General features: G+C 56.8%; 1 protein-coding gene across 3 annotated transcripts in view; it reads left to right on the forward strand.

Moving 5' to 3' along the window:
- LOC116433684 (uncharacterized) overlaps positions 1–25,995 on the forward strand; it is a 215,443-nt gene that overhangs the window by 58,912 nt on the left and 130,536 nt on the right. The window contains exons 1-2 of one of the 3 annotated variants that reach the window (XM_076372843.1): positions 2,369–3,609; positions 18,929–19,089. In XM_076372843.1, coding sequence (XP_076228958.1) covers positions 19,088–19,089 — 2 coding nt within the window. In that variant the 5' untranslated portion in view covers positions 2,369–3,609; positions 18,929–19,087. Of the gene's footprint in view, positions 1–2,368; positions 3,610–18,928; positions 19,090–25,995 lie in introns of those variants that run through there. The other 2 variants (XM_076372844.1, XM_031992044.2) reach the window with 2 other exon arrangements.

Below are 25,995 nucleotides of genomic sequence, written 5' to 3' on the forward strand. Positions count from 1 at the left end.
TAACGTCGACAAAGGGTGTGCGCGAGCGGCGCGGGGGGTAACGAGAGGGGTGGCGCGCGGTGGATACGGGAGGACCATGATACGCCCCGCGTGCGCGTCTTGCCGCTCGTGGACGGAGTCAGGGGTTGATATTGCCTCTGTCGGGGGTGGCGGTGACGTCACGGCTGATTAACATAAACGATTCGAACGGGCATCCGTTGCCCGGATCAACGGCGTCGCTTCCCCCGCGATTACTTCTGCCGGAGATTTTCTTCGCGCCGGTCTGCGACGTTCAACGTTCACTGCTGCGTTAGCCGGTGACCGCTCCCGAATTGCCCCGGGGAATTGGAACGTGAACGGAAATATTTAATTGGGTAAGTGACAAGATTACAGTGTAAAGCAAGAACCGTGTTTCCATTAATTGTTCGTTGTTGTCTCCGGTACAAATGGAATATACACGAGGCACTCGGGATTCGCAACGGCAATCGACGCGTCGATCGTTCGTCGTTCCATTCCGAGCGACTTGTAAGTCGACGAACGGAAGAAACGTTAAGGGTAACTCTCGGCGCTAGTCGATTAGGGCGAATTTAGCAAGATCCTACGTAGCGATCCGAACTTTCCAGCGCACGTGCGCAATTTCGAACGAATTTCGACAATGGGGTGAGGCCTTTACGATCGCGGGGGGTCGTCGGTAGCGGCAACCCTTTTATTACGAGGCCGGATGACTATAACTATTTGACGTGACGACATTAGCGGACCTTGTTGGTTCGCCGTTACCATTATTATTCTATAAATGGCCGCGGCAGACTGAGATACGGATTACGGGACACGAGTTGCATACTCATTACGCTCGAGTTTCGTGCGTTTCGCTCGTCCGATTTCGCGTCGCCTCTTCCTTTTTCCCTCTTTCTTTCTTTTTTCTTTTCGGTGCCCCGCTGTCCCGCGGGATAGGAGCGACGCGGCCGGGACTTCCTCGTCCCTTTCCCGGAGTTTACGAGCCGCCGCTACGACTTCCTCGTGACGCTCCGATGCCGGAACGACGGCTAAACGAATTATGCAGCTATTCTTTACTGCCTCCTCTTTCGGCGAGCGTCGTCGGCCGCGATTTACACGCGCAAACACCGTCGTTCGCGGTGCGGCGCGGCCGCGTTCACGGATCATTTACATCGTTTCGCGCGGCTCGCCGGATCGGCGACGAGCACCCGTGAATCGGTTCCCACGGCTCGTAAAAACCGAATGTCATCGTTAAACTGGGCCAATAAGCAACACCGACGGATCCCGGTAAGACCCCGTTATCGCTCGTTCCGCGTGCACCGAGCTGCGTTCCCGGCAGCTTTCTCCGTACCTAAACACCTTTTACCGCCCGCGCTGAATGTCGCCGCCGCCTGTCGGTCGGGTGGTCGCGTCCCGAGAATAACTTCGACGGGAACGAACGCGGAACACGTTCCCGAAATTCGGCTATTTTCCCCGGGCGCCGAGGGTTTCCGTCGCTGGAATCCGGCTCCCGCTCGGCGGAGAGGCGGCCGGGCTAGGCACGAAAGCCCTGCGAAGGTACTCGCGCGGCCGGGAATCGGGTTGCGAGGAACACGCGTACCGGGACTGTCGTATCGAAGCATCGCGGGGATCCCATGCATTCCGCGATCTTGCATTACAATTGCTAATAAACGCCCTCTCCAGGCCCTCTCTCCTCGTTCTACCGGTTCCACCTCCGAGTTCGCCGCTTATACCAGAACTCGGGGGGCTACGTGCTTCTGTCTGCCGCCCGTTCTTTGCCTCCCCGCGCAGCCAGCCCTCCTCCGCCTCCTTCTCCCGATCGCCTGCTCTCCACCTCGCTCCTCGCCTCTTCCTCCCCGTGCCTCCTGTTGCAGGCGTTCGCCGCGTAACCGCAACCACGGAATCCGGGAGAGTGTACCGTCGTGAGAGGAGTACCGAGAGTGCGGGCACCGCGAGAACGATTCGCCTCCGGAGAAAGGGAAAGAATCGGGCATCGTTGCGCGGGCGGAGAGACCCGCCGAGTGAGAGGCAGCGAGACATGGGTGTCCAGAGAGAGAAGGGAGAGAGAGAAAGAGAGAGAGAGAGTGAGTTGGACGAGGAACGACAGAAGGAGGAGGGCAAGAGGAAACGGGTTCGTCCGGGGAAAACTTTGTCTCATTCATACTTTTGCATTTGAAAGCGGTAATTTATGCGCGCGTCGAAGTGAAACGGAATGCAACGGAGAGTCCGCGCGGTGGCGGATGGAGGAGGAAAGGAGACGGCGAACGAACGGACCGCCGCGCGAGAGAGAGGCCTACGGAGGCCCGGTAAAGGGGGAGAAGACGGAGAAAGGGGAACAAACGTCGCCATTATAATAGATACGTTAGCATGCAAACGCTGTCCTTTATACGCTTTGCCAGTCCGCGGTAGTGGTGGCGATCTCTCAGGTGCGTGAACACCGGTGCCTGGCGGACCTGCGGGAACCTCTCGTTATCGAGCAATCGGTGGATCGTTCGATCGAGAATCTCTCTCGCAGTCTCGAGACCACCTCGTCGCGAGGACACCGCGGAAAATGACGTCGCAGGACCAAGTTGGCACAGATACCGAAGCTCCCGGTGCAGTCTCGCGCGCGGCAAGGAAGGTGGAACACGCGTCGCGGAACGAGCGAAATAAATCGTCGATGGATACGTCCCTGGAGGCCCCGCGAGGTGAACTCGGCTCCGATGCGAGAGGGGTACGCGTGTCGGTCGGACAGGGTTGGCGTCGCGTCGCGTCGCGTCGCGTCGCGTCGCGTCGCGTCGCGTCGGTGTCGGTAGCGGTGTCGGTTGCGATGACGGCAGCGGGAGGGGAGGAGGATCGGCAGTGCGCGCTGTAGAGAGAGGAGAGGGGGCAGAGGCGCGGGTTCGGGACGTTCGAGGGAACGGCGTGCTGCAGCGGGCGAGGGAGGGGCGGCGGTGGCAGGGGTGTAGCTACTTACCATACTCCCAGTATACCAAAGTCCCGCGGCCGACTCGCTCCGCGGCAGATAGCAGTCGCTAGCACACCACGCTTCTCGCCGCCCGCCGCTCGGGGAAACACGAGAGAGCGAGCGGAGAGTTCGGATTCCTCGCCGCGAAAAAAGGGAGGAAATCCTGGCCGCGGCACGTGTGCGGGCCCCGGGTCCGGCCGCCGGTCGGTCCGCGGTCGGGGGCGGAGGAGGGTCGGGATCTCGCGGCTCACCGTCTAACCGTCGTCGCGGCGCGGTAGCGGCGGCAAAAGCCGCGGGGAGGGCGCGCGGGGGGCCGCGGAGGAGGAACGAGGATCGAGAACGGAGTGCCGACGACCGCGACGACGACCGCGACCGGTGAACGCGACGAGGAGGACGACGCCGAGGCACGGTGGTTCCGCGTTTCGTGCGGTTCCGGTCACGTTGGTCACGTGGCCGCCGATCTCTCCCCCTCCAGCCGGTCCGTCGTGAGCCTCCGCGGATACCATAGGTGAGCTTTCCTACCGAGGGGTGGGGGCGGGATCCGGACGAGGAGAGAAGAGGGGAGAGGGCGACGGAAACAGCGTGGAGCACCGCGTGGCAACGGGAGAGGAACGAGGAAGGAAAAGAGGAGGAGGCGAATGTATGACGACGGGAAGGATATTGCGACTCGTCGGTCACGACCACGTGGGGTAAGTGGACGGGGACACCGAACGCGAATCCGTTTCTTTCCGCGGAGCTGCCCGGGTGGTGGTGTGGTTGCGGTGGCGCTTCCGATCGTACGAGTTTCGGGGATGACGTTAGATCAACGGGGTACATTGGGTTCGTTGGTTGGACATTACCGTTGGTTGTCGGGACTTTTTGCTTGGAGATCGACGCGTTGCGATGCTCTCCTATAAATCCTGCCGGCGAGAGATTAAGTCCCGCCCGCGAAATAAGGGGCGAAAAGAGCCGCTATTCCCGCGAATCGAAACGGAAGAAAACAAACGAGGAGCCATAGATTACTGCCGGGAGAGGGCAATATGCGAGCCAACGGAAGGCTGTTCCCGAGGCCCTCGAATCATTCGTTGGCAGCGGTTTGCGGCCGGGTCCTCGGGCGGACTTAAATCGTACGCTTGGCACGTGGGCTAATTGGTCGTATCTCGCGTTAGCCGGCGTGCTTTATCGCGTCATCCGTACACGGCTGAAAAGAATTCGCGTTCGCCCGTTCCAGCGGCCCGTTTAATGGCCGCGCGTCCTCCGATTTTTCACCTCGCTGCCACGTGGCGTCCGGCCACGTGCTGCTCCTTCGGCGTCTTTCTTCGCGCGAATATTTCCTCGACGAACCGACACCCGCAGCTACGATCCGCTCCCTGGGAACGAATACCGTGGACATCGCGGTGGCGAACGGTCGGGTTTCGTCGCGTCGGCGACACGGTTTTTAATTAACCGGAAAAACGGCTTTGCCGGTCGATCGATCGGCGCGCACGTGCGCCCCTGGAAATCGATTTTAACGCAAAACCAATCGACGACACCCTGGGCGAGAGAAGAGGATGGGGGGTATAACTTTATCCTCGCTTAATCGCCTTTTCGATAGGTACGAGCCGATCCCTTTGTTCAGACAATACCTCCACCCTGTCCTCGCTAATGTATGCAGCGTGCCGGCCCCTTCCCTCGGCCTCTAGCCGTTCCCCGCCCCACGGGTCCCTCGTTTCTCGCGCGCGATGACTCCGGGGGCTCCTGCGGCTCCGCCGTCGTCGCTACCCCGCACGAAAGCCGACCGAGGCGAGGGAGAGACCTCGTCGTACTCGTTCGCCTTTATTGAATTTTGGGACCGTTCCAGTTGGAACGGAGAGAGAGCTGGCCGAGGGAACGAGAGAGAACCGAAGGGACAGCCGCGCGACCTCGCGCGGAGAAAGGACAGAGCCCGCTCCGGTGGGTGGAGTGCCGGCCGGAATTAATTCTCATCCCGGTGCATGGCTTTTTACGATATAACTGTGGTTTGTTAGTCGTTATTCACGGCCCGAATTCAATTCCCTGTGCGCCCCGGGATAGAAATAGCGGCGTGCTCGCAGGGCTTTACTTTTTTCCCCGTCGACGACGACGCGAGTCGCGGGTACGACAACTCCGATCGAAAGACACGCGAATCCTCGATGAACTAGAAAACAAAGCACTTCTTCCTGGTCTAAACAAAGTCTGTGCACGATGAGAATAAGAAAAAAACTCTTACTGTTTACGATTCAGATAATAACGCGTTCGAATCGACGTTAACCGAGGTCAAACCGAGCCTCGTCGTACCCGCGTCCAATATACTCGCTGCGGTTCACCGCGAGACAGCTCCCGACCGCGTCGCGCATCCGGAAGCGCGTTATCTCTCCCGCGGGAAGATTAGAGCAGGCGTGGCCGTGTTACACAATGCCGCAAACTCGAGCTAGAAGCGGATAGAACGGGGAGTGCGCGGAGACGAAGGAAGCGTCAAGACGGGAAAGAAACAGAGCGACCCGGCGAAAGGAGAAAGGGGATGCCCGAGGACAGCCGGGTTGACAGGACACAATATTGCAATAACTTCAATTACGGCGACACGACGGATCGCAGTGGGGCGGGCGGATCCGTGCTCCGACACCCCGCGTCGGCCCCGTCCATTTGTGTAGGCGAGTGACACAGACGTCGCGGTCGAATTGGCTGTCGGATCCGAAATGGGGCTACCTTTAAACAAGTGCTTCTTAATAAACCATTGACGCGCGAAACCACCCTCGAAAATTTGCCCCTTGGCGGTCTCGCTCGGCCGACATCGCCGCCCTCCCTGCTGCCGTCGTTCCCGTCGTCGGGGGACGTCTAGTTCTCCGTTACTTCGTTAAACTCGAAAAGCCGGCCGGTTCTTCCGGCGAGAGCGGCCGCGAGCGTAACGAAGCGTTATTCCGTTTTTATTTCGGGGGAACGTTCTGGAGCCGAGCCAGACGCGAATAAACTTCGCGCCTCGTCCGCCCTGCCGCGGCTCCGGAACGGTGAAATACGCTGCCCGTCAGGCGATACGCCATTAATACCGGAAGATTACCCGCCGACGCGACCGTGCGCCCCGTTGGCGAGCCTTTCTGCTCTTCAACCCCTTCCGCGATCTCTTTCGCAGCCGGCGTCGTCGGAACATCTGTATCCTTCAACCGGAAACTTCGAACACTCTTGTTTAATATTAATCAAACGAGAGTAACGTTTCATTGCGATTTATCGAACCCGATTCGATACTCACCGCGGAACTTCTTTCTCGTTTCTCGCCACGGAAGCGAAACCGAGGATGACTTATCGACCGCTCGCGTTCGAACCGTGGAAAAATCGTACCGAGCCTTTTGCCCCGCGGCTAAGGGTATTCCGATGGGGTGGTCGCACGCACCCCTCTCCGGTCCGACGTCCCACTCGAAATTTCGCTCTGCTGGCGCTTTTTTCAACATTTATTTGACAGCTGTCGTCCGCAGTGCGTGAGCGTTTACCTATCGCGCTGCGTCCCCGTGCCACGAACCGCCGCGCACCCCCTAACGAGGGGCGGCTCGAGACAAATATCGGCCGTCTTCGGCCCGGGAGATTTACGGCCGTTCGCTGGTAATTGCTTTCGCGTCTTCCGCGGCGCTCCGGCTCGCGTGACCCGCGTTTGTTCTTCCCGGGAATCGGAAGCGAGACGGAGCACGCGGGAAAAAGGCCGACCCCTCCGAGCGGCGATACGTCTCGCGTCTTCCGACTTTTATTTCCGTCAGCCTGGGACGCGTTCCTCTCGAGCCTCGCCACGCTCTCGTGTCCCGTCAATCGTACCGCGCGGCGATAAGGCTCGCCGGGGGTGATCGCGGAAGCGCGATTTGTAGGAAATTCGCGGCCCGTACAACTGTCACGTAACGGTCCGCGCCGATAGGCCCCGTCACGCGACCGAGGAAAGTATCAACGACATGGTTGGCTCTCGTTTAATTACCCGGCGAGGCGCGCGGGCTGCGTGGGCGTAATATCTCGGTCCCTCCGTAATCGGCGCTCGTGCCGCATCGCGAATGGCGTGGCGTACAGCCGCGCACCGACTCCGGCCCGGCACGCGAAAAATAACCGCGAAATAGCGCCGCGACACGACACTTTTCCACTTTCGTTATCCGCCGCATCGGAACCGCCGCTCTGATATCTTAATTCTCCTCGCGGGAACGATTAAACGCTCGCCGAGCTTTCTCACGGCCACGTGACCGGCCACGCTTCGATCCCCCGGAGCTTCCCGCCGATTCCCGCGCGAGACCGATTTTCCCCCGCAGCGAGACTCGTTGGCCGCGTTCCGAAACTCGATTTTGGCGATGGAGAAACCGGCGTCGACGCGGCCGGATTCCGCGACGCGAACGCTCCGCGCTTTTTCCCCACAATGGACTGCGTTGGAGAAGTGGGTGACAGTTTTACAGGAAGTCGGCTTTCTGGAATTGCTATCTGTAAATGTATATGGTCCTCGGAAACGAAGAGATTAATGTAATTTAGTAAACATCAAGAGTTAGGTATTTTAAGACTACCATTTCTCGCGAAAGAAATTGATTCTCTTCTACAGAATGCTTTGACAACCGTATCTAATATTTTGGCTTCGTTTAGTCTTAAAATGTTCGGCATACATTTCTGATTGAACTTTCGCTTGTACAAAAAGTATTGTTTATTATCTACTAGAACAATGACGCTTAACAAGTTGATGAGAATTTTCAGAATTCTTTACATTCAACAAGAAACTTTCACGTCCCAAAAGGTCCTGGAATCGATCAAATTCGACTGTACTCAGCATAGTTTTCTTCAGGAGATTATAGAAGAATCATTCAATGGTATCGAAATAATAATTGTTTAAAAAATACTATTAGAAACTTCATCGCGATACCTTGCGTGGACGAAGAATCACAACACAATGTCACCTATTTTGCCGATGCAGCCCACCGTGCGGCCCGGCCGCGAGGAAAAAAGAGAAAACGACACGAATACGTGTGCGCCGTTGGCGTGCCTCTGTGCGCGAGTGCCGGAGCCTGTGCGTGTGCCGCGTCGCACCGGGAACGCGGCGTCCGAGCCTGAGAACTTCGTCAATTAGAGGGAACAATTAGTCTCGGCGTGGCCGCGATCGAACGCGACTCCGAAGCCGGCGAACCCGCACGAACCGCGCGTCCAACGAGCAATAACGGGCCGATCGGCGGCTGGTCGCCACCGGTTTCGCGTCGCGGCGGCGGGTTTGATCGCGCGACGTTTCCCGCACCGCGTGTAACGTTTGCGCAAACGTTTTTTCGCCGGTCGTCCGGCATAAATCCCGGCGAGCGGAGAAATAATAACTTGCCCGCGCATAACGATCGAGCCCTGGATATACTAACGAGTGACGAAATCGCGGGGTCTCGATGCCGGGGATTTCTCGGTTCAATTAGGAACGGAAGTCGACGCCGGCCGCGCGCTTTCTTAATTTTCCATCGGAATCCGCGCCGCTTCTTCCCGGCGTTCTCCCGGCGCGGCCTCTCGAACGGTACTCCCCGTAATAAGCTTTCGTTTCGCCGGTCGATTTGCAATTCAATCTCGCCGGGTCGCGCGAACGACAGCCGGAGTCCCGCAGTTTCAGCGATCCTCGCGCGTCCGCCGCGGCTCGCTCGAATCCTCAATTACCGGGACACCGACGTCGCGTCTCGCCGATTTTTCTGACGCTACGCGGCGCGTCCGGTAAAAATCGAGGAGAATGTCGGCGCTCGCGACTGCCTACTTTCCCGAGCCTCTCTCGTTCGACGCTCGTGTTCCTGTCGCCGTTCCCGTTCCCATTCCCGTTCTCGTTCTCGTTCCCGAGGATTCCTTCGATCAGTCAGCGCCGGACACCGGACTGCCAGCCGATGAAAAACCCGACTGCCTGGCTCGGTCTCGCGTACGTGAGTTACGTGACGCTCGATCGACTGTCGATTTATCGCGATCGTACGACGCGTACACCGGCAACCGGATGCGAGATTCGTTCCTGCCGATCCGCGCGACGGACCCACGGACGTTACGTGATGTGACGTGACGTGACGTGACGCTGCCTCGGATACGGCGCGACGAGACCAGACGAGACGAAGCTACGTAGGAGCAGAGAGGAGAGAAGATCCAGTCGCGACGCGAGCTTTTGCCCCCCTGTACTGCACGCTCTTCTTTTCTTCCGTCGCGTTCTCCGGAGCCGGCGGCGATCGGCCACCGATAACCCTGCACGCGAAATTCTAATTGTTTTTCCCCCGGGGAACACGTTCTGCACCGCGAAAACCTTCACGGCAAGAACATTACCGGATTTATTCTCTCCTCGTCCGGCTCGCTCGGCGAGCAAGCTCTTCCCCGTACTCCGGTCCCGGCGCTCGTCTTTCTTCGAGGCTGCTTTGCGTTTCCACGTTTCATCGCGTGTCGCGGCGTTCCCTTCTCCGCCTACGTTACATTGTTGCGGGGCCTGTTCCTCGTTCCGCCACCGCGCGGCCCCCGACGATAAAGACGGCACGTCTCCCGCGGCCACGCTCTCTGGCTCCGGGCCGTGGCCAGGAAGCTCGACCGTCCGAACGGACTCGTATCGCAAAAAAGTAGAGGCACGCCTGCAATTTTCGGGACGGTCGCGAAATAATGATGATCTTTATCCCTAATGAAATTAGTCCTGCTCCTCCGTGGACCGCAGGAATAGACGTCGTACCGTGAAATTACCGTAATAGGCGGCGGGGCTCGTAGATCTGGCCGCTACACACGAAACCGGGTTCAGCCAGAGGAGAGAATCTCTCTCTCTCTCTCTCTCTCTCTCTCTCTCTCTCTCTCTCTCTCTCTCTCTCTCTCTCTCTCTCTCCGCTGTCGTATATTTTTGCGTCGATTTCGCGGCGCTGGATCGGTTCGCCCGGCTCGGCCCGATCCTCCGCAGCTAACGCGGAACGATCCCCTGGCCTATTTAAGGAGAACCGCCTAAATATAGTTCGGTTTTTTCCACCGGAATGTGAAATTACGGTCGTAAAGAAGCAGGGGCAAATTAGACGGGATCCAACCCTCCGGGCGTCTTCCTATCCTCGAAACTCCCGTGCCGGTGGAGTCGGATGCTAGGCTTGGTAGCACGGCTTCGACCCCGAACGCCGTTAACCCTTTCCCAATGAATATCTCTATATTACGCGAAAGATACCTTTCAGAAGTTCCAGTTTCATTCCGTACCGTTTCAAAGTTCCCCGCTCAATTTAGCTCTCGATGAAAGGATACTTAATACTCCTCGGAGTCCGCCTCTGCGAAGGGTCAGCACGTACCGAGTTCTTTGGACTGCTCGAACTGGGAAGCGATCGTTGCTCGCCGATGGCGTCTCGCGAGCAGATTTTCCTTTGCACCTGCCCGAAACGGCCTGTCGAGCCGCGTTACCCGTCGACCGATTCGCTCGGCCCGTCGTCGACGTCCCGCCGTGGCCCTGTCCGCGTGAACGCTCCGCGACGACACCGCCGGGACCCGCAGCGGCCGACCCCCCGAGCTCGCTCTGACGGAAACAATTGCTGCCGCGGGGCATCATTTACATCATAAGCAATCATAATGATCGAATTTTCGGCGAACGACGATGATCCAACGAGTGGAACGAGGGGAGCCAATTCAGAAGTGGGTACCCACTTACCAGGGCCGAGCTGTTGTGCGCCCGCGAGAGCTAGCGTGAGGAAGAGGGTCTCCTGACCCTCCTCCGCCTCTTTCAACCCCATAGCTCCGGGCTACCTGCGCCCGTTTACTCCGGCCGCCACCCAAAAATCTTCTGCCCCCTTTTTCCATCGTACCCGGCGCGATCTAAACAGATTCGCCTCGATCGAGCCCGTTCGAACCACGACTACCGAGTTGATTATCTGGCCCAAGGTCTCGATAGCTCCGCTCGTCGTTGCGCGGGTCAGCCTCGCGACGACACGCGCGCGAACGATGTAGTTCCTCGGTGGCTTATGCAAATTCGAGAATACAACGAATTCTTCCGGAACAACACGGCTCCGCGTCCATAAATCAGCCGGCAACGGTGCTATTACTTGACTCCGAGCTGATTAATAGCAACGCGCCGAGGAAACTCGTCCATTAAGCGGTTAAAATTCACCGGGCCGTTTCAATCCCCGAATTTCCGGGGAACCGAGCCGCGCTCGGGGTTGCCCGCTATTTTCCATTCGCGTTTTACCAAAGACGGCAACAGCTCTGTTTTGGGCTTGGACGACGCGCTCTCTCCTCCGCACATGCTACGGCCGGACCTATCAGTATGCGGACCACGAAACGTGGTCTGAGCCTCTGTCCCCTCGTCCCTCCGTCGTTTCCCTTCCTCCTCTGGCAGCGGCGGCTTCGCTCCTCTCTCGCACGGTGCCCTTCTCCCGCGTCTCTCCTTCTTTCTCTCTCGCCGCCCCTCGCGGCCTCTTCGTTCGTGCGTCTTCTGCCCTCTCGTTCGGCCGCCCGCCCGCTCGTGTCCGTCGCGGAACGTAGGCCGTTTCGGAGAGAGAGTGTTTCCACCGTAATACCGAAACAGTATTGATTGCAGCCCGCCCGGCTTAGCTCCGCCACCTACCGCGATACGCGCGCCTAAATCCGCCTATTTTAGCCTATTTTCGGGAGCGCTACCGTCGATATTTATCGCAGCGTCCTGTCGGCTCTAAGATGGAAACGCATCGCGTCGAAGACGGAAGTCTGATCTCTTACGCGGATGATCAGACTATCGTAATCATCTCGCCGATCGATCTCGCGATTGAAACCCATCGAACAGCCGAGACGGCTCGGACGGGAATCGTCGGTGTCGTCGCGGTCCGAAATTGGCTGGAGGACCGTACTAAAGGGTAGTAACGACGTAACAATGACCTCGGCTAGGTAGGGTGGGCCGACGTCGGTTGACTCGAAGGACGGTGGGAACGGCAATTCCATCTCCGAAAGATGGGGTTGCCCGATCCTCGGCTCGCCGGATAATTAGGCTCGGTAATCGAGAGACGGAGCCGCAGTTCCGAAGTATTACCCGGTCTCCGCGATTTAATATAGAGTGACAGGCATTCGCAGACCCCTTTCTCCGTCCTCATCCGATCTCGCCGGTCGTATCCTCGTCGTTGACCCGGCCGCTCGAACGACCGCCACCGTCTATCCGGCGAATCCACCCCCGGGCGATACTTTTTTGCTTCCTTCCTGCGACGTTTCAATCCCCGCGAACTCTTTCTCCCGGGGACGCTCGCCCGGCGCTGTCCTCGGACCTGCTACCGGCGAAAAACGCGAAACGACCGCGGGAACCGTCGTTCCGCGACCCGGCGATATTACAGTTTGACGACTCCCGGACAGGAGCGGTTCCGGGGGGACAAAGTTTCCCCGATATCCTGCCCGAGGAGCCAGCGAACCCCGACCTTACGCCACGGATTCCCATGAAAACAAGGAAGTCAGAGTTCAGGAGGTCCCGGCGGGTGACCGGCGTCGCGCGGGGTCTTTCTCGTGGCGACATAATGAGACGGATCGATTGCCGGCCGGCATTACCATCACAATGCCGGACACCCCTGCGCGCCACGGCTAACGCTATTGATACACGCCAGGAATTTCGGAAGAAAACGGGAAAAAGCTGGGGAACCGACGAACACGCGCGTCGCGTCGGTTCCCTCCGACCAGGGTAAGAAAGAGAGAGTGATATCCGCGGCGAAGGGAGCGGAGAGAGGCGAGCGAACGACCAAGGGAGTCGAGCGGCGTCGCACCAGCGGGCTTATTAGTCAGCAATGTGATCTATTTGCCCTGTACTCGCATAAAGAACCTACGTTATTGTGCCACTACGTTACGAAGAAGGGCGTTATTGCCCAATAGGGACCTCCAGTTAGGTCGTACACCACAAACCGGCATCGCCGCTCGGCGTTACGCCGCGCGGTTATGGGTATCGCTCTCGTTCCTCCGCGCCTCCCTCTTTCTTCCTCCCGGACGGCCCCCCTGCAGCTCCCGCTAATACGCCGGTAATTTTTTCCCCATTCCGGATATCGCTTTATTATTTCCTGCCACCGCGCGGCGTTACCATTCCCGGCGAATTCCTCGCGTCCCCCGGCGGGTAATCGTGGGAAGGGAACTCCGTAAAATCGCGGAAGGATGGCGGAGCGTCCGGCGCGCCGCGACACTTTCCACGGTGTCGGAGTCGAGCGTCGGGCAGCGGCGGGTGTCGGTCGGATTTTGAAAGCGAAATTCGCATTGGGATAAAGGATGACAGGAGTATCGATTATCGTTGCGATTACAGTCTCCCGCGGCGTGATTCCGAGAAGCTGTCGCTGCTTTAGGAGGGATATTTATGCGACGAATGATTCCTGGTTTCGATTTAGCTACCGACGACGACGGTTCGAATGTTGCAAGGCTCGAACGAGCAGAAACGAACGTCGCCGCGAGTAAGCTGTCTTGTAGGAATCCCTGTTCTCAGCGAATCAACCCAAATAGTGACTGGTTATCCAACGAGCGTCTAGAATCCAGGAGAGAAAGCCAGGAGACGGAGCTAGGCGCTCGGCTCGGCTCGGTTCGACTCGGCTCGGCCGCGCAGGGCCATCGATGGCACTCTCGGCCGGCGGTTTTTCGTGTTTCGAATTTTAAATCGCGGCTCCCGATGGAACAAAAGTGACGGTATCGACGCGCCGGCCACCTTACGCGTTGAACCTTCCTCTCCGTGCTCGGCGACACGGTGCACACGTACGCGCGCGTACACACGCGCGTTCCTCTACCTATCTGAAATCTACGCTGTCTGGCCTCTCGGGAGCGAAGCGCGCAGAGGAAGAGGGTCTGCCATATCTGGAGGAGAGGCCGTCATTCCTAACATACACGGTGTCTCGAAACGACGACCTCGCCGTGCTCGGCTTCCATTAAACCCGCTGCACACGCTGGAACCCGCCGCGTAGCGCGCGGCGACTGCTCGGTTTCGTGAAACATGCGTCAGCGTCGGTTTACAATCGTGGCACTGATTCCTCCCGGTTCGCCGTGTCGCTCGCGACGCGTGAAACCTGGCAGTCGACGCATCGCGACGTGTGTAGGAGGCTTTAGCCATCGTTGCCCCGCGATCGGCGGACACGACGCCGTCACCGGCCAATAAACCTATCTACGTTACGAGTATCAGCTCTATACTCTGTCATTTCTCCGCGGAAAGGAAGAAAACGTTCGGCGGCACTTAAAAACTCGTCGCCGATGCGGGAGAAGGGTTTATAATTGCCACATAACGAGCCTGTCCGATGATTAAATAACATCCAGCTAGCAGGAGCCTGCTGCGCCCGTGAATAACACCTCGCAGTCGGGCCCCTCGGAAAAACGTATCGACCGGCTCTAAGAACTTCATGATTCGCGACAAAGGCGGGTCGGTAACGAGCTCGGTTATCGCACCGAACATTCCGCTCGAGCGTTCGCCGGCTATGTTTTGCGGGACGCCGGCCGGACACTGTTGAAATTTCCAGCACGCCCCGGGGAACAGCGATGAATCGATCGTGGGACGGGTTCGATCGAGCGCTCGCGATCCAGAATTTCAACCAATTTGTTGGCAGTTTTAGCTCGATACACGATTTACGGAAATCCCCGTTTGACCGGGACTCGAACGACTTCATCTCCGTTCGATCGTCGTTTCCCGGGGACTTTTACAGCCGGCCGAGAGCTTTCTCCGGTTGATCGGCACGTTTCGGACACTCGGTAAGTGAACGGCGTCGCTGACAGAACGACGGCGAGGCTACCATTCGCGACGCCATTGTCGGTTTTGGTCGGCCGGCGGGCATTGTTTAGCATCCCGCGGATTCAGCTGCGTTGACTCACGCGATCGGCTTCCGTCCGCGCGCGATTCGATCGGAGTCATCCACTCTCGCGCGCTGATTTTGGCGCGGCGGGCAATGGCGTCATCGCGCGACGAGTTTCAATTCGCTTGCGCGTTTCCTCCGTGACTAGTCGAATCGAATCGAATCGCGTCGCATCGCCGGGACGCTTTCGCAACGCGATTCGCGGAACGCGATCCGATCGACCGATTGTTAATGGAATAACCGCGTCATAGGTCGACGCGCAGCTCGCCGGGCGATCCCTCCGCGCCGTCTTTTCCTCGTTCCTCTCGCGCGAGAACGGACGGAGAAGGTTCCGGGGAGCCGGCTGACGGCTTTCAGCGTTTCCGATGACATTTTCCGCACGATTCTCTCGCTCGAGCTGGCGAATGGCTGGCGGATGCCGAGGAAAAAGGGCGAGGCGGCGCGGCGTGCTCGCGAAGCAGCGAAACGCTTTCGGAAAATCCATAGCGTGAAGGAATATACAGGGTTCCAGCGTGGCGGAACACAATGGCGCGTTGTTAGAAAGGTAGGGCGATAAGAGCGAGCAAGAAAGAGAGGGACTCGCCGGGGGAGGAGAGGAGAGAAAGAGAGACGGCGAAGAGAGAGAGCCAGAGGAGAGCTTGCGGCGTCGGTCCTTGCCCCGAGTACGTGCTTCGAGTGACAAAGCTTCCAGCATGAGACCGACCGACCGACCGACCGTACGGACGCCGCGCCGCACGGAACGATACGGCGCATCAAGGTCCTCCGCGATCGATAGGCTCACGCTCGTCCAAAATCTGACGCTCGTTTCCCTATTTTCCTTCTGCCACTCATCTCCCTTATCCTTCTCCTGCTCGAACGTTCCATCCGCGCCACCGGTAATCCTCCAATTCCTCGTCCGATACGTTGCGAGTCCCCCAAAGCAAAAAGTCCGTTCGTCAAACCGCAATTTAACCCCTGGAAATACCCGATTCGCGGCACCATTGTCGCTTTCCCTTTTCCACGGTCACGGAAACCGGTCGAGGTTCACCGGGACCACCGTCGACGAACGTCTCGGGGAACCGGCGAAAGTTCCTCGTCGACCGGCGAGCCGGATGTCTCCGATCCCGAGCTCCCCGCGATTCGCGAAACGGGAGGGCCGCATTATCGATGGCCGCGCGACGTCCGAATTTTCGGCGTTATCTGCCGGCCGAGATCGAAACGCGTCTGGTCCGTGCGGCAGGCCATCCTCGTGTCTCCTCCGGCGAGAACGCGTCCACGATCGAACGGCGGATCTCGCGACGTCCGGGAGTATACAGTGACAGATTAGGGGGTCGAGGCGAGCGAGCGGCTCGTACGTACGTAGGTGTCGGCGAGATCCGTATCTGGCCCCATCGGGCAGGACGTGTCCGTTCCCGGCACCGTGAAATGAAATTTGACAGATCGGATCGACGCGCCTCCTTCCCCCGTCTCTCTCCCTCTCCCGCCGTTCCTTCGCCCTTTGCATCTTTCGGCCGAACCGCGCTTCCTCTCTCTCCGCGATGCGAGCCTCTCTCTTCGGTCGATTTCACGAGAGTTCGAGAGCTGTGAAATGGCGTTGCTCGCACCTCCGGGGTGCCCCACGGGCATCGAGCACCTCCCGCCTTCTCTCTCGTCCCCCGTCGCCTCGTGGGGCCGTACACCCCATTTTATACAATTCTCTTTTATCTGCCACCTCCCTGCCGCCGGTTACGCTCCCTCGGGGCGTAGTTCAAGCGGGCCTTCTTAGTTCCGAGCCGACACCTTTTTACAAATACATCACACAGCCTTCTGCCCTCGCAACCCCGTGTCGCTGGCCTATCCTCTCTCTCTCTCTCTCTCTCTCTCTCTCTCTCTCTCTCTCTCGCCGGCTCTCCTCTTCGGTTCGCGTTGTTCATGCGTTAGGGTACCGCGTAGTGGGTGCCACATTTGCCTAAGCACGCGAAACGCTTCGGGCCAGTCGCTTGCTCGCAGGTACTCGGACACCCATCCAAGAGACCCCTGCCGGTCGTCCAAGTGTCCCGGTTGCTGGTAGCGAGGATGTTGCCTATTGCTTTCGACCGACCAGGAGTCTTGGACACCTGAGGCTTTTATCCGAGGATTAACGCTAGATATACGGACGTTTGTTTTATACTTTATTCTATGGCTTCTGGAACACTACACGTTTGTTCGTATAGATGGCGGATATATCAAGAACAGAATTATAATTGCGTCAATCAAAATCGAATTGCTACGAAATATCTAAAATATTCAATTTCAAATCGAGCAAAGTGTTAAGTTCATTACGACATAATAAACCTAGCTGCTTTTTATTAAGTGATACGTGTAAATACGCGTAATACGTGTAATTTCCAATAGTACCACGTTGAAGTCATCGCAAACAGTAAACGGAATGTAAATGGCACCACGTTGGTATCACCGGACGTGAAAGTGTTAATATTGACAGGTACAGAAGATTGCAATGTAGATTAGAGGATGTAAAACACAAGCTTCTGGAAGCACTCAGGGCTGCACCATAGAGATTCTTTATTTATTTAGAAAAGCGTGTTGCATTAGCAATGAACCCCCACGAAGCTCTCGGTTCTCGATGTCCATCGGCGTCGAAGCGAAACCGATGCGATTACGCGGCCCCGTAACGAGTTTCTTTCATTTTTTCTCTCGCTCCGGGCCCGCCCTTCGACCTAACGAGCGTAATCTGTCATCAAAGCGCGGGAAGCTCGGCCGGCCGATCGTGATCGGGCGCGCGCGACACCCCCAGACATTCGATCGAGCGACAGCTGTCCCCGCATCGAAAACCAAATTATATGCTCAAAGGATCGGCGATCTCTATTTAGATCCTTATCTGCGGCTCCTGATGCAACGCGCGTTGACAGTGTTGCCGAACGGCAACTGCGATCGTCTCCGACGCCGCGGCGGGTAGGGGCCCAACGGATCTTAATAACGGTACGTGTGAACCGACCGGCATCCGATTTCCTCGCAGGTTTAATCGTGTTTCTTTCGGAGTCCCGATAACATCTAATGGGGGCGCAATCGGTGACACGTCTCCCGTTTCTTCGAACCCGCTGCAACGATTTCGGGAATTCCGCCATGGCTCGAGGTGTTCCGGAGACGATCGGCTGAGACCACTGCTGCGGAAAGTTATTATCTCTTGCGTAATCTTCGGCTTAAGTCGATTAGCGAATTAACACTAGAACGAGTCGAAATTCCTGATTCTTTTCGCGATTATTAACCTTTTGCGGACGAATGTCGACATTTCGAGAGTCACAAACAAATAATTTAATTACTCAAACACCAAGAGATGAGCACGTAGTTTCTGTTTTTCCTGTCATTTAAGTAATTGGTATATAATTTATCTTCATCTGCAGAATATTTTGTATATTTCAAATCGAATCATGAATCAACTAAACTCTCAATAGATGGACTCTTGAAGACTTTAGAGAAATTTGAGAGTCAATGTCAGTGCTCGGTAGTTCTAACTAATCGGCAATTTCAAATCACTGAAAATTCTAGCAATATCTAAACTTTATCTAGAACCTAGAAATCAGTTACTCGTGGAAGACTCGATCTAACTCCATATTCCACAGTTTCATTCTTTCCCCAATTTTCCTCTTGGCTGTTAAACCCTTCATCTGGATGCGTCGCGAGTATCAACGACGAGTCTAACGGAATACACCAGTAAAACTCGAAACGAACGCGCCCGAGAGCGCAGCCGGTCGCCGCGCGCATTGTCCACGCCGACCGTTTCCCTTTTTTCGTCCGGCGGCCGGACTCGGCTCGGCTCGGCTCGGCTAAGTGGCGAAACGAAGGAAGGAAGCAACGAAACGCAGAAACATAAAATTGAAAAGTTTGACGTACGGCGGTTTACGGGAGTTTTAGAACGTAGTAAAGTCGCGCGTTATTTCCCCTTCCGCGGGTCGTTATATTTTTCTTCGCGCAGTTCACGGGCTATCCTCCTCGCCGAGAGTTTTTGTCCTCCCGGCGTTGGTCGTTCCCGGGCCGTTTGTCGTTCGAGCGAATCATCCCCTCGGTCCTTCCCGTTCGCCTCGTGCTCTCCGCCGATTTTACGAGGTCCGTTCTCCCTCTCGGCCGCCAGTTTTCCGCGAGCCATTGGTCCCCGCGACTGGCTCCCGTTCTCCTGGAATGTCCCCGCTCGCTCGATTTCCGCGGGACAGGTATTAGATGAGGAACGCGACGAGCGGAAATCGGCGAAACTATTTTTCGTCTCGTTGACTCTTCGGATACACGCCGGAATTTCCTATTTCTATGATCTGCCAACCCCCGACGACGCCTCGAGCTTGCTCTTCAACTAGACTTTCGATTCTAGGAATACTCCAGCCCAATTTCCGACTTGATATCGCAAGCCAAGAGTCGAGTCATCCCTGGACAACGGTAATTAGTACGGAACAAGAAATTCGAACGTTCCTCAGTACTGGTTAAGGTGTTGAGGATGTTCCAATGATACGATACTTTAGTGTCCAACTGAATGTAAGTAAACTTAAACTATCATAAAACTGTCAGTAGAAATTTAGAGAGCTTCCAATTAGAATCCCTCCGTCCTTCGTTAATTGAATCAGAAGCGCGAAGTCCGGAAAGCAAACATCCAGAAAATGAACATTTTAGCTTCTGAAATGATTCTACTATATACGAATATATTCAGAAGCCATACGGACTTTCCCGAAAAAAACGAAGAAGCGAAATCCTTGAATAACTAACCATACCATTCCATTAAGATTTCTAACAATCAGAAAAATCCAAGAATCAACTGAACTAAGCGACTCAATCGTAACAGTAAGATTCCATTATCTCCCGGCTATTGTTAGCGGACGCAACAGTCGGAGTGAATCGTCCCCGAGGTCTATGAAAGAAGTTGTTCGGCATTCCGTGCTCATTGAACGGTCGCATTCCAGGCCAGGGGGATCCCCGCGGAACGGTTAATTATCCGAGGATTTTTGGTTCGAGCGGGCAGTGGTAGTCCGTGCCCCTCGCCGTCGAGCAATCTCTCGCGGAGGGCTGCCGGGAGAAGAGCAGAGAAGAGGAGCGAGCGAGCGAGAGAGAGAGAGAGAGCGGGCCTAAGGGGTTAGCGATGAAGTTGGACTCGCTAATGAAGCGCGTCCCCTCTCTCCGGCTAAACGAGTCATCGCCTCCGCTTCGGATATATTTTATTGCGCGGCCGGTCTGGTTTATTATCGCCACGGTCTTTCCTTTCTCCCCCGGTGCCGGTCTCTCCCGCGTTCTCTCCTGCCTCAGACTCTCGGCTCGGCTCGGCTCCACCCCCCGGGAGCGGTGTTAGGCGTTTCTGGCTAGATCGCAACCCTTCCTCACGCCCTGGAACACCACGGAGATCCCGTGCCGACCCTCCGAGGGAACAGTGACGCTCAACGAGCCGTTCCATCGCGCACGAGTTCGCGCGAAATAAAAGGGTTGTCGCGCCGCACGCGCGCCATCGGAACGATCGCGATAAGCCGCGCAACCCCTGTCAGCCAGATTTACGTGGCAAGCCCCGTGGACGCCGGGGTACGCGTCATTACGGAAGGACTTTGTTCGAATCGCCACCAGCCCCTTCTTTCTCTCGTTTTATTGACCTATATTAACCCTTCACCCTCGGCAGTTCGTGAGTTTCCTTGCGAACACTGGAGCTGTTAGACGTTGAGCAACTATTTAGAAGATGTAGACATTTTCTCATACCATCATCGAATGAACCGATTTACTAACGAGTATCCTGAAATATCTGCACAAGAAAGTACGAGATAATCCGATCGCACCGTAACTCCGGCGTTAACCAGCGTCGATTTATCGGGTTCTCCGAAGAATTTCCAGCAAGCTCGTCGGAGGAGCGGCGTGTGGGAACCCGCGTCCCCGAGCAGCGCCGTTTGTATCTAAGATCTTCGTCTTCCGGCGGAAGACGGGTTCTCCCCCGGCGCGAATTATTCAGGAGATATGAGAACCGGTGGCTTTTAACGGGACGAGCTTAAAACTATAATGCGTCCTAATCCGGCAATATCTCATGCTGTCTTGCGGGATTCGTCGCTGACGCGCGCAGTCGTCCCTATTTAGCGGATCATATATATTGCACCGTTCTCATCGGCGGATCAGCCCCTCGAGTTTCACCCTTTCGCTCGCCATCGACAGCAGGGTGGCCGTCGCTCAGCTTTTCTCAGGGAAACCGGTGTCCCAGCTTCGTGTCGGCCACGAAGAAAACCCGCGGACGACCAGATAAACGGGGAACGGTGCTCGTCGGGTTCTAAAGCGAATGATTTACGAGCTGGCGGTCTCGACTGGAAGCACGGCCGCGGTTTCGACGCGTACACCGTGCCCCGAGGTAATCAAAATCGCGGTTGCGACGGAGCGGCGGATAGGAGGCGGTAAGACGCTCCGTGGGACGGCGGTGCGCCGGCGAAGGGGGATGACGGGGGTGGACGAGCGAGCGAGCGAGCGTCTTAGCGGCACATCGGCATCTGTTCGCGAAGGAATTACGACGTAACTTTGTCTCCCAAGATAGCGGGACGGTTTCTCTGGAGCTGAGTGCTGCTAGCCGGAGCCACGGGGTATGAGGCGATGGCGCGATATAGTAGGTAGGATCCTTTGGATGGAGGTTAACGGCGACGCCGGTGGAGAGGGTGCGAGCAAGCGGCGAGCACGAGAGTGTGCATGATGGGTGAGGCTCCTCAGAGGCTTGAGTTTCCATTGGGGTTGGTTCTTGCGATATAAGCTCTCGCAGCCGCAGAACCACCAGCCAGCCGGCCCCCGAAAGCCCCTCTAACCCCCTCGAAAGCCCGGCATCTCTCGCAGCTCCACCACGCAGCTCGCCCGCAGACCCCTACGAGACATACAGCATACCCACTATCACCCACAGATAGTGGTGGTTCGGGTCGTCTCTCGGTGTGCTACGGGGTGTCGCGAGCCTCATACATATTCAGCGAATGCATCACCCTCTACCCGCTACGAGTCCACCACCCCCGCCGTCGCCACCGCCGCCGCCGAGGCCAACCTCCATCCTGCTCAACCACCGGTCATCTATTGACCCGACATCCCCGAGGGCTTGTCCCCGTCCGCCGGAGGACCAAACTTTCGCCGGCCCCCTCGCTAAACTCGAATTAGAGAGCAGTTTTCGGGGCCGATTGATGTTTAGACGTTTCGTCAAAACCGAAAAACGACTCGGCGAACGCGTTGTCCCGCGTTACGTCTGGAGTTTAACCTTCCAGCGGTTAGGTACCGGTTCCGTGAAATATAGAAGCGTAGTTAACCGAAGTGGCTGAAACTCGTCGCGATGGCCAGTCTCGATACGCGCGTTTATCGAACAGAAGACACTCGACGCTTCATCTCGGGTTCGCGGCGAACGTTCCGGCTATCCGTGACATTGGTGATCGGAGATCTATGGAAGTGGATCGACGGAACGGCGCGTCGATCGTGGGGCCGACGTATCGGTAGCGACGCGTGGCCAGCTCCGCTGACATCCGAAGCGACGGAATGGCCATTTACATAATAATCCGAGCCGCGGGAATAACACGTAATTGATATAAATATGCCGAGCGATGACGGCACCGACAGACGTACGGTAGACTGTGGCCGCTGGCCAGCCTATGGTATCCATGGACTGGCTCCGCATAACTTAGCATAAATAATAAATAATATTGTGAACACGTGCCGGAGTTAACACGCGTGCGTCATTAATACCCTCCTCCTGTATATACTTAGGCCGCGTATACCTGCTCGGTTCATTCGTTCCTTCCGTTCGGTCGCCGTTACCTGTTCGACGGAACAGCGCGCCTCCCTTTTATCCGCACGTCTGCGCGGAGAGCTCCTGCGGCTCGCGTGCCCTCCGCGATCCACGCGTATATCCGGCTCTCACGAGACACCGGCGACCACGACGATCCTGCCGGCGCGTCCACGGTAGCCGTAACTTTGGAACGGTTCGCGCGTTATCCGGTCCAGTATCTCTCCTGCCCGGTGCTGCGAGTTTTAAAGGCCGGCGCACACTTAACGCCAGCCGAACGACACCGCGCCAACAGCGTCGCGGTCGCTTACACGTAAACGAGGACTCGTCTACCTAGCGGATCACCGTTACACCGAGTGATCGTAAAACGAAATTAATCTAATCGCGTTAGATCAGACATCAGAGTTCCTGATATTCCACGAAATCGTTATTAACCCTTCGTCCACTGTAGACTTTGGGACTCTCCGGTATACGTAGTAATTCAGTCATACAATTCAATGGCGAAACTTTTCAGTGCCATAGAAGCTTTTAACACTTTGCCGGCCGCTCATTCGCATCGCCAGATTCACAGGTTCTACTACTCGGGGTGATATTTACGCAATTGTTCGCACCATAGTTGCAATGATGTGTCTACCTGTACAAACGTCGATATCATCGTTGGCGAAAATAAGTTCTCTGATCGCTTCAGACACCGATGGTACCCATAGGGTCACCGGAGACAGTTGACACCCGGAAATCTTCGGAGGACACATCATAGCGTCGAAGGTGGTGTTAGGTTGTGCGCCGGCCTTAACTTCCATTCCGTTTCCCGTTGCGGCGCGCAACGAGGGAGAGGCTTCCCAGCCGAGTAGGTAATCGAGATGCATGCCGGTCTCGTTAAATCGGCCCGGTGAATCGCATTCCTCCGATGCTTATTGCCTGTTCCCGGTAATAATTAACCCGGTTCCTCGATTCCCGTCGGAAGAAGCGGCCGGCACAGGCGCACCTGCGTCCGAACGCGGCCCCGTCCGCCTGTCCGTGTGCGCTGCGCCCGGCGGGGTATGGGTGTCCGGCCGATACGACGGATCCGATGAATCGAGCACGGTGTCGTTTCGGAGAAAGGGGAAGCCGGCTACCACACCCTGACAACATCTTAATTCGCGATAAAGGGTATTAGGACTGGAAACGGACACCCGAGTAGCAGCGACGCCGGCCACGGACGGTGCGGAGAGTCCTCTCTCTGGAACTGGAACTGGAACTGGAACTCGCCTCGGATGGGTGTGAGACACGCAGACCCCTTCTCGTTCTACGTATCCACGGACCGCGACAAGATTAGCATCGCTATTCGGTTACACGCGAAACGGACACCCGGGGCCCACGGCTACCGGACGTTTCTCTTCTTGGTCATTATCGCCAACGGGACGGCTACGCGGAATTGCGATCGATCCTCGGCCCCTGTCACATTCGACTGGTAAACTCCACGTGCTAGGCGACGACGATCGTTTCCAGGAATTTTCTAGGAATCGCTAGCCTCGATCCTCTCGCTCCTCGCAGCTCGTGTGTCTCGACATTCCGTCGCGCGAATGTACCGAAGTAGCTCCAGTGCTATATTAACCCTTTGACTGCGGTGCATTCAGACATGGAACGGACCGATCTTGCGTTTGTCCACGATGGAGGGAGGATTTATGGGAATTGGCTTTTCTGGAGAACATTCTGAGCAGAGGTGTGATGCCGACACGAGGAAAGCAAATGTGTGTTATTATTGGTTGAAACAATTTAAGGGCGACTATATATAGGTGTTGTTCGGAAATTATAATTGAAGGCTCGTCACTGGCGATACGGTTCATTGTTGAACGAACACTCGGCTGGCGATCAGAGGCCGCAGGACTGATTCGCGGCCGAAGTACCTAGGCGGGTCTCGATGGAGCGATACGAGTGGTCGGGAGCGTTACGGTTAAAGTCTGTTGGAAAAGTCGTGGTTTCGGGCATCGAGTTGGCACCGAGGGAACCCATCGTTTCACATCGCTCCGTAATAAATTCGTGCTCAGCGGCCGGGATTCCGGCCGGGCCGGGTGCCGCGCTACTGGCCGGCACGTCGTAAATAATCGCGCGATATTCGCGCGAGCGTAGTAAACATTCAATAAACGAGCGAAATCCGTTTACGGGAATGCGTAATGCCAAGACGACACGCGGTGATACTCCGGGGGGGAGACCGTTCGGCGCCGAACGGTGACACCGGCGGCCGGAGAACGGGGGCTCGCTGAAATTCCGCGAAAGATATGGCGGTCTTTTTGCTTATTAAACGGGTCCGGGAATGTCCGGGCAATAAATATCGCTAGGGAAGACTGATTGCTCGGTCCGGCGGAGATATCCGGGAGATGGTCGGCGAATTGAAATGTTATTCGCCGTAAAACTGAACGCCGCGGGTATAAATATAGAACGTGAGAGCCGGTCGGAAACGAGGGAGACGAGATTGATTGTCCGCCGGTTGTTTGCCTGTTCGTTAGATAAACATTACCGGCGACGATCGAGGCGAGCGGTCGAATCGGCGATCCGCTAATCACGCGAGACGAGGATCGCCGATAGGTGAGCGACTGATGGCTCGGAAGCCGAAAGATGACCACGGCATCGGCGGCTCTCGGTTATTTGATTAAGCGCGTAGAAGAAAGAGGAACGCGTCCGGTCCGCTCGTTCAATTTCCCAAGGTGCTCAATTTCCATCGTGGTCTCTTTTGCGGGGCGCGAATATATATCTACGGCGAAGGATCGTCTGGACGGCGCGGCAGAAAATTGCAGGAGCGACGATCGCAATTTATCCGCGGGTACCTCGAAGGAGCCGATGATCCATGAGTGGCCCGGAGGAAGAAGTGATCCAGTCGGCAATCAAGGAGCCGGGGCATCTTCGATCGGTTATAGAAGGGCTGGGCGACGCGGCGGTCCGCGCCGACAGGTTTATCAATGCATATTGGAAACAAGTTGGCCGTTAAAGAAAACGTTCAGCCGCACGCAAAAGGAAGCTTGCCGTCGAGAGGGTTTCGGGCCCCGACCTCGCCGCCGCGTCTCGTTTTCGTTCCCTCCTCGTTCCTCCTCCGTTCCGTCCGCTTCGCCCTCCGCATCCCGCGAGCAAACGCCCGCACCCGGTCGCTCTCGCGCGCGCGCGCGCGCGTGCACGCTCGCTCGCACGCTCACTCCCTGAAATATGCCGCGCGCTGTGAGTTAGTTTAATATGCAAATGGCCGGAGAGATAACGGGTCGATCCGTGAAGAGTGGAGAAGGCTAAGTCGTGATTCCGGTAGCCGTGTCTTCCGAACCCTCCGCGTCGCTCTTCCTCGCTCCCCTTCCGACTCGACGCGCGTTCCTCCTCGCACCCGGCCGAGAGGATCTCCCGGCGAACCGTAGCAGCAAACGAGGATGGACGAGGAGTAGAAGCAAGAAGCGCTCGCTCGTTCGCTGAGTGAATTGAGAGATAAGGGCCCACGCTTAGCCCCCCATGGACGACCAGGGACGCATCCTCCGCGGTCGATCACCGGGCCCGCCACCGGCCGCCTTAAAAGCGATCCTAATGGATCGTTGCATCTTAGATCCTCCGACCTCCGCCCGACGCTCGGACGCCGGGGCCTATTCGGATCTACTCGGACTCGGCGTTTCGTTGCTCCGACGCGAACCAGAAAGAACTTATTCATATCTTCGAGCGAAACA

The sequence above is a fragment of the Nomia melanderi genome, chromosome 12 (assembly GCF_051020985.1).
Source record: "Nomia melanderi isolate GNS246 chromosome 12, iyNomMela1, whole genome shotgun sequence".
NCBI lineage: Eukaryota > Metazoa > Arthropoda > Insecta > Hymenoptera > Halictidae > Nomia > Nomia melanderi.